Genomic DNA, 9,087 nt, shown 5'->3' on the forward strand with positions numbered 1-9,087 from the left:
AACCCCAGTGCATCATACAATTTAAGAAGCGTAATCAAGCACACTATACAAACCAATAACAAGTTACATCACACACACATACACCCTGCAAGTTACATCAGTCCAGAAGCACAGCCTTCCCTATCTCTGCCAATAAACAAATCAATGACCTGGGCAAATGAATGCATTTTTAGCTGGCACCAGAAAACCAGAAGAGGCGACGCCAACTGGACCTGAGAAGTGAGGGCCTTCATAAACTTAGCGTCTCTTAAATGCCTCCCCTTGAAATGAAGGAGGCAGTGATGGCCACCAACCTGGATAACTTTAAAAAGATTAAGCACATTAATCATTTTATTATTATTAATGGAGATAATGACTGCAAGCCATGCTTTTCTGTTGGCTCCGCCCCCTTTTATTCACCTCCAGTGGACCTGAGTGAAGCCTGCTAACTCACTGGTTGCTCGGCTGGCCCACCTCCAACAATGCCACTGATTGGATTATTTGAACCGGGGTTTGGCGGGAACCCCCAACAACTGCAACATCAGGGAGGCGGGCCAGCACAGCCAGCTGGTAAGTCGCACATGGCTCAGGATGCTGCATGCGGTCTCGCAAAGGGCGCCCACAATCGGAGGAGTGAGCATTCATTATGGCTGCAACACTCTTCCTCCATGGTCTGATGCTCCTGTGTGCTTCTGAACAACAGTTGCTAGAAACCACAGGAGGGGAGAGGGCTCTTGGGTTTGAATTATCCAGACCAACTTCCTATAGGTATCTGGTTGGCTGATGAAAGTACAAGACGGACTAGATATATCTTCGGCCTGATCCAACAAGCTGTTACGTTCTTATGAATGGGAATAATTATAAACTTTGGCTGGATCTCTCCCACTTTCTTTCCCACAAGGAGCATGATCGAAAGGATTCATAGTGAAAATCACAATGCTATATGCACAACTCCCACCAACATAAATAGGTTTCAAGCTCCCCCAAGACTACATGGAGACATACGTACATACTATTTTAAAAAGCGTGCAAAGGATTGCAGCCTTCATCAATAAACATATCATAAGCCTCACCCGTCACTCTTGAGTGGAGCTAAATTAGCATCAATCCAAGGACTTTCATTTAACTGGGTTGTGAATCAGCTTCTGTGGGTATCAGTGCAGTTGAATGATTCATGGCCATATAGCCACAATGTGTTTGATAAGAATGTTTTATTGCAACGTTACAAAATGCAGGATTTTGCCATCAAAGACACCAGGTACACAGGAAACTATAATGGCATCAGTCAATGTGTGAAGTAGCAAACAGCAAGCTTGAAAGAGCATTCAGACCACGCAGCAAGTGCTTCCTGCCCTTCCAGTGTATAAATAGCAACCTGTACAAATGTGCTCTTGCAGAAGCTTCAAAGCACTGAGAGCACTGAGCGGGGCAGTCCCTCTTCACTATGCATCTTCAGGCAAGCCCAATGGGAAAGGGTGGTGAGAGAGCTATAAACCACCGCCATCTGGTGGGTCGCAGGTTCACCATCCTTGGCTTAGGACAGGCATAGGCAAACTCGGCCCTCCAGATGTTTTGGGACTACAACTCCCACCATCCCTAGCTAACAGGACCAGTGGTCAGGGATGATGGGAGTTGTAGTCCCAAAACATCTGGAGGGCCGAGTTTGCCTATGCCTGCCTTAGGAGCTTGTGCAGCTTGTTCCCATTGGCTGGTGCCATGCAAATATGAGCAGCTGAGGCACAAAAGGGAAAACTCCGAAAGAGCAACTGCTGCTGTCCAACCTGGAGAGGCATTACACTTTGCTAAATTTTTGGAAGCAGTGTGGAGGCCAAGTTGCATAAGGGGTTTATGCCTTAGGATTCAGCTGTCGTCTTGGGGGTCAGATGCTGGAATCCTGAGGATTAGGCTGGGTCTGGACTGCCAGCAAGGCAGCCAGGTTAAAAAAAAAATAAAGAGACTAGGACTCCTGCACCTTTAGTAGTTTTGAAGAAGAGAGAATTCCATCTTAAATCAGACTATTAAAGGTGCAAGAGTGCTATCCTCTTTTTTTATCTGCTCATCCCAACTACCAACTGCCTACCCTCTTACATGCTTCACATAGGAGTGGAGCACACAGCTCAGACCGAAAGGATCTCATACATCAGGGACAAGGAAGAAATTTGATCCAGTTCACATTTAAAGGCAAACTCATATAATTTGCACTTTCCAAAACACATAAAAATACATATACAATGTGCAAAACAGTTTTGCAGAAATGTGCATATGAAGGAAAAATTAGCTGAATTCTCATAAGGACTTTTTTTTTTTTTAAGTGCAACTGATGTAAAAATGTGGAAAACTTAAGGCTGGCAAAATGAGAAGCTGAGAGAAAAAGGGAACCCACAGATTCTCCCATCCCTACGTACCCTACAATCTCTGCTAGGATTTTACCTAGGATTTTATTGCCGTTTTCAGATTAAACCAAAATATTTGCTCTTGAACTTCATCCCTTGGCCACTCAAGGTAGGTTTTTGTATTCATTAGTTTCCTGAGCTTACAAAACCTTTTGGGGATGGTCTTCTCTGGAATGGGCTCCAGAAGGATCAGAATTGCTGCATCGTTGTTCTCATCAAAAAGCCGGAAGTGAGAGAAATCGAGTTCGTACTTGCACCACTCACTTTGTACAAAGTGCTCCGACAGCACGAACAGAGGTTTTAGAACTCTTCTCAATGGAGTCGATAATGTTGTCCACAATCCATTTGCCAGGCGTAAATCCCTTTTATGGAGGCAGAGTTAAATGGGGATTAGCTTGCTCCAGCTCCTGCACCATGACGTTTTCCACCCATTCAGAGTCCTGCTCACTGTAGGAAACAAAGGCATCATAGCAGGTTTCTTTCTTGTGGTTTCTCTGGGGCTTGCGTTTTGCTTGAAGCCACGCCCAGGTCATTTGCATATACCAGATGGCATGAAGCTTGTGGCAAAGAACAGCCGCCGCCACTACGATCAACAGCATCAGGATGCAGATTAAGGACACCATCAAAGTCAGGTGGCAGTCAGAGGGCCGAAACTGAACAGCTCCCACTTGCTTCCCTCTTACATGCTCCGGAGAGTCACAGATGTAGTTTTCTGGCCATGCAACAAAGACATTAGATGGTCCTTGTTGCGACTGCGTGAAGGATACAATTCACACGAGCAGCGGAAACTGTTTGTAACGTGCATCCAATTTGTCGATTTTTGCAAATTTGACAAGTTGCTGCTCATTGAAGTCAAATATTTGGTTTTGTCTAATATTTATGATTCTAACACTAGGAATTGAGGCAGCATCCGGTAGGGTTGTCAGTCTGTTGTCTTTGATGTAAAGCTCCTGCAGGTCAGGCAGGCTCAGTCTGAAGTCTTTGAGGTTATTATGGCTAACATCCAGTACTTCGAGACTTCGAGGAATGCAGTTTGTGAGCATGTTTTAATTTACAGCCAGATATATTTAAAAATTTCAGACTTCTGGCCAAACACACAGGCTGGCATTTCTTCAAAGTTATTTTGACTTATATCCAAGTTAATAAGATGCCGTCTAAGAGCTACACTTTCTGCTACTACTGAAAACTGCTTCAAAGAATTTCGACTGACATTTAAGTTTGTAATCTAGGCCAGGCATTCACACACAATGATTTTTTCAAATACGATCTAGCAACAAATTCCCACTGAAATCAAGATACACGATGGAATGGAAGTGCCTTGCAAGATCACAGGGCACCAGATAAACAAATGCATTCTCAAGTGTAAGTCTGGTAAAGTTTCCTCACAAGAGACGTCACAGAAGAAAGATCTGAAAAGGAATAAAACTTGGTAATTGTCAAATTTCTGACTGTTATCACTTGCAGGGAAGCTGGAGTACCTGGAACACCATCAAGTGCCCAGTACCTTCAAACTTGCAATCTACTATCTCTATCTCTTGCATTTGTTTCATATGGGCAAATATGGGTGCAATCTGAACGACAGACATATCCGAAAGTTCAACATTTCTAAGGATAACTTTCTGCACAGCTGTAAGCAGCACTGGGCCAGAATAGGAATGGGCGGCATATCAAGGATTTGTATATTCTCAGTTCAGACACACCCACAGAATCTGTAACATCATATATAATTGCAGCTAAAGTGGCATTGGGGGGAATATTCAACATAATGTGATTTATCAACTTAATTGTTTCAGAGTTCCTGCTACATATTGTTTGAGGTTGTGTCCTTCAATTTCCAGTTCTTCAAGAGTGAAATTCCTTCCAAGTCTTGTATCTGTAAAGCAGAGAAGTTGTCATTTCCAAAGTGCAGGTACCTCAGTTTTGACAATTCAGAAAACAGTGGAGCTTCCCGAGAATCTGGTAGCAGTTACCTATTAGGTTCACTTCTGTAAGGAAGAAAGGGGCCTGAACCAGAGGGCGACAAGTGAGACAGTTTGTTCTTTGATAAATCCAAGTATTCCAGCTTTACAAGGGAGCGGAAGGCCTTCCCATCAATTGTCCGAATCGGTTAGATTGGAGCAAAAGAGTTTTCAGACTGACGGAAAACTTCAGATCCTCTTCCCTGATGTGCTCTATACTGTTGGAGGACAAATCCAGTTTCACAATATCATCTGCTAGCCCAGAAGGAACTGCACGTAAAGCCCTTGAAGAATAGTTGCAAAAGAGAGTGGCATCGCAAAACGGGCTGATCTGCTGGGCAGAGAGACCGCACAGCTCCAAGAGCAGAGATGAACCACAGGTGCCAGACTTGCTCAAACATGACTGTCTAAATAGGTTTTGGGGGGGGGGGTGAAAAAGGAAGAAAGAAACAGAAACATAATTGTGTGAATTTGTTTTTAATTCACTATTAAAAGCATTTAATCACACAGTATTTTAACAACTTTTTATACAAAGTGCTATAAGAAGTTCACTGATAGATAGAGGCTTGACAAGAGGACCAATCAGGCAGTTGCCCCTTCCTTCAGCCCCTAATATACAAACACCTTTAGGCACCAAGCAAAAACGTTCCTTTTAACCAGGCCTTTGGTTGATCTGAATTACATCCTATGCCCTTTTAAAATGTATTTTTTGGGGGGTGGGGTGGGCTATTGGTTGTTGCTTTTATTTTTATTAGTTATTTTGTGGTTTATATCTTGATTTTATTTTGTGTACCACTCTGAGATCCCTGGGTATAGGGTGGTATATAAATTCAACAAACAAACAAAATAGCAGCAAGGGTGGCCTTCAACGAAGCTTTACTCATGAGTAGACCCACAGAAATTAGTGACCCTAACTTAATGCGCATCCATTTCAAACTGAGTCAAACATAGTTGAACCACAGGCTGTTTGGAGGGAATTGCTGCTGTGGGTATTTGCCAAAGCTGTTGCCACGGGCACTGCCACCTTGGAAGGCATCCTGCAGACATGTAGTAAAGCCAAGGTGGCCATTCCAGATGTTTGGCAGCATTAGCTGCACTACATGGGCAATAGCTGACCTATGCTACTATCTGATTGTCATTTTGGTGCTCATAAACTAAACTGTAGCACAGGACAGCTACTGTCCATGTAAACAGTGCTTTTAGTCTACATGGGCCAATTCTCACTCTCACAATTGTTGTAAAGCGACACAAGCCATCATTTTACAGACGGGGGAACCAAAGGAATCAACTGAAGGCTGCTCAACAAGTTGAGGGCTGGAGATAAATTTGAGCTCTGGTCTCTTGAAGACCAAACCAAACAGCAGTAATTTCTGAGCCGTTTTGAAGCAGCCAAACTTTCTTCCTGCACTTTCGGTTCAGTTCGCTGTCCTCCCAGCAACTTTTCCTTGGCTGGATCTTGTGCCAACAGAAGGGAAAGTCCCAATACTTCCCCCCTCCCAACACTGCCTGCACTTTCATATTCATGCAAGAAAGGCTGGTGACCTCGATTCATTCCAGATGCTTTTGCTGGGAATGTCCCAGGCACATTTATAACATAAACAACTACACAAACCTGAAAAAGCCTTGTCTTTCTCTCTCTCTCCCTCTCTAGTCTGCTATTGTCAAGTAGCAATTTGGAAACAACAAGCATTAGTTGGCAAAGGGGAACTTACAGGCTGTTACACACTTGCACCCAAGTTAATTGATCTACAGCACAATCCTAAACGTATCTACTCATAAGTAGGTCCTACTGAATTCAGTGGGGTTTGCTCTCAGGTAAATGAGGTTAGGACTACAGCCTTTAAGTAGTGTTTTAACAGATTATGGGCAAACAACCACCACCAAGTATATATGGATATATGTTGCACCCTTGCTTAGCTGATCCTACAAGTGCAAATGAGGTAGCTTCTCAAAAAAACTGGGTTCTGAAACACAGGATGGGCTCTCTCTGACACACTCAAGAGGATATAATGCATCCTGGGGGTGACTGAGAAATGAGGGGATCACCTACAGCAGTTTATATGCAAGGTGGTGCCGACCTTAGTGAACAAAGCAGAATGGAATTCATCTGACAAAAGAATGAAGAACAAGGGCAGAAGGGCACAGGAAACCTCCCCACACCAGGCCACACTATTTGTCCATCTGTGCCAACCTTCCAGTTGTTTTGGATTTCAATTCCCATTAGTCCCAGCCAGCATGCTGGCTGGAGGTGATCAGCGTTGTAGTTCACATACACACATGTAAATAAAGTGGGAGAGAAAGCATGCTGGCTGGGGCTGATGGGGCTTCTACTAGTCCAAAACACAGCTGGATAGCAACCAGGTTGGAGAAGGCTGTTTTCCTCTGGCCAGCAGTAGCTGCCAGGCAGAAACTTTCCTCACCACCTTTTAACTGGGGATGCCAAAAGCTGAAGCAGGGACTCCATGGAAGGAGAAGACAGAGGGCAGATGGGGTGTGTGTGCGCCAGCAAACCCTCCTTCTGCATGTTGTGCCCTAGCCCTGCTTTCCACATGATCATTTGTCACCACTGCATACAGTTTACTCACAACCAGTGTACATAACAAAAGGATGTAGTGTGACTCACATGCCGCTAACAGTAAGGGGCTGTGCCATAGCTTGTCCATCAGTTGCCAGTGACATTTCACATCCACTGGGTTTATTTCATCAGGGAGGCTAACTAGGACTAAAGGTAAAGGTAAAGGGACCCCTGACCATTAGGTCCAGTCGTGTCCGACTCTGGGGTTGCGGCGCTCATCTCGCTCTATAGGCCAAGGGAGCCGGCGTTTGTCCACAGACAGCTTCCGGGTCATGTGGCCAGCATGACTAAGCCGCTTTCTGGCGAACCAGAGCAGCGCACGGAAACGCCGTTTACCTTCCCGCCGGAGCGGTCCCTATTTATCTACTTGCACTTTGATGTGCTTTCGAACTGCTAGGTGGGAGGAGCTGGGACCGAACAACAGGAGCTCACTCCGTTGCAGGGATTCGAACCGCTGACCTTCTGATCAGCAAGCCCTCTGTGGTTTAACCCAGAGCACCACCTGGGTCCCTAACTAGGACTGGTACGCCCCTATATTTAGCATTCTGTTAGGTGTAGAATAAAATAGAAACTAAAATCACAGGTGCAGTACCAGCACTGAAAAATTAAACTTATGCTCCTTCATAATCCTTGCGGAAGAAAACGTATCAATGAAAATGCATCCATGACCAATGAAGGAGAGGGAAAGAAGTCCTATGGATTTTCTGTGCTGACAAGGGTTAGATATGTGAGAAGCAAAGAAATCTGTTTTCTAATCTCCAATACATAAACACCAGGAGGATGGGCTGTGCAGGCATCTTCTAAATAGCAAGGCAGAATAGCGTACTGAGCAAGAAACATACTTGAGTGGCCATGTCAAATCTTCTCTTGAGTATCCAGCACAATGAACTTCAAAAGCCATTCAAGAACCATGCTTTTGATCCATACTATTGCAAGTGTCCAACTAAGGGTTCAAGGCAGAATGACTCCGCCCAGAACGTAAGCTATGGAGCAAAACTAAACCACACTAGTTACTATTTCTTTTTGTAAGAGATTACTACACCCACAGGCGGGTTAAGTGGTTCAAACCAAATGGTGCTTCCACAGTGGGGCTGCTGGGGGGCAGGGTTGTCAGGGGCATCCTTTGAGGCAACTGCAGGCTGAATGAGCACTGGCAGCGGATTGCACAGGAGAAGGTGCATTGGAGGATACCCAATGGCAAGATCCCCATAAAAAGGGGGAGGGGGGAAGGATGCTTACTTCATGCATATCCAACTATGTATAAAACTTAGGAAGTTCTTAGGACCATTTTTACACACAGGCCTCTGAAAATACCTGTGAATCGTTTCACTTTCAGACCTATTTGTAAACGTGTGTTTAAAGTGGGAGAGAGAGCAGGAAAGGGCTCTCGAATGAGCATCGCCATCCAATGCATGTCAAAGTCAATGCAGCTGCTGTTGCATCCCCATGGCAGAGGGAAGCAAAGTGGAAAAACAAAAATTAAGCAGCGCGGCATGTTTCCTCAGAATCAAGCCCCGTGAACTTTTTTTTTCTGCGTAAACATGGAACTGCCCTGTCCGCAGCAGCACAACCATCGGCTTAAGATGCAATCTTATACCTACGAGTAAATGCCATGGAACCCAGCGGGACGGACTTGTGAGTGCGCGGGTGTGGGCTTGCTTCGAAAGAGTCGAGCCGCAGCAACAAGAAAACACATAAAAACACTAGAAAAATAAAATACCCACCGGCAGCGCATGCAGAGTCTCTTTCAAGGGGTTGGGGCTCCTCAGGCGCGCAAAGTCCGCGTCGTCCTGCAAGAGTTGAAGACGCCTCCGCCCCGCGCTCCCGGCTCCCTCCGCCGCCTCTCCGCGACTGGATTTCCCGGAGGGGAAGTGCCTGGCGGGCCTCCGAGGGTTTGCCTCGCCGACGCGGGCGAGGACGGAGCCACAAGGGGAGGAGCGCGGCGGGCGGGCAGCCGGCTACTCGCCGGGCGGGGGTGGGGGCGACCCGGCGCAGACGTTGCCGCCAGGCTTCAGGTGCCGGAGTTGCCGGGAGGGGGGGGGGCCGAACAGACGCCCCCGGGCCCTGAAGCGCGAGGACTCCCGCTGGGCGGAGGGGCCATCCGGCCTTGCCCCGCTGCCGAGTTAGCCGGAGACCACCGCGCGGGCCGCTCGCCTCCGGGGTAGCTTGTGGCGGGCTTCTT

At 46.2% G+C, this 9,087-nt stretch overlaps 1 protein-coding gene across 1 annotated transcript; it reads right to left on the minus strand.

Moving 5' to 3' along the window:
• Positions 1-2,221: 2,221 nt before the first annotated feature.
• On the minus strand, positions 2,222-4,731 carry TLR2 (toll like receptor 2). The gene is given in 16 exon segments (XM_033159893.1): positions 2,222-2,667; positions 2,669-3,415; positions 3,417-3,461; positions 3,463-3,587; positions 3,590-3,634; positions 3,637-3,751; positions 3,753-3,850; positions 3,853-3,994; positions 3,996-4,150; positions 4,153-4,221; positions 4,224-4,316; positions 4,319-4,357; positions 4,360-4,386; positions 4,389-4,478; positions 4,481-4,679; positions 4,681-4,731. Coding segments are annotated over 16 exon segments (2,298 nt in total). The 3' UTR covers positions 2,222-2,409.
• Between the last annotated feature and the right edge of the window lie 4,356 nt (positions 4,732-9,087).

This window comes from Lacerta agilis, chromosome 9, assembly GCF_009819535.1.
Source record: "Lacerta agilis isolate rLacAgi1 chromosome 9, rLacAgi1.pri, whole genome shotgun sequence".
Lineage (NCBI taxonomy): Eukaryota > Metazoa > Chordata > Lepidosauria > Squamata > Lacertidae > Lacerta > Lacerta agilis.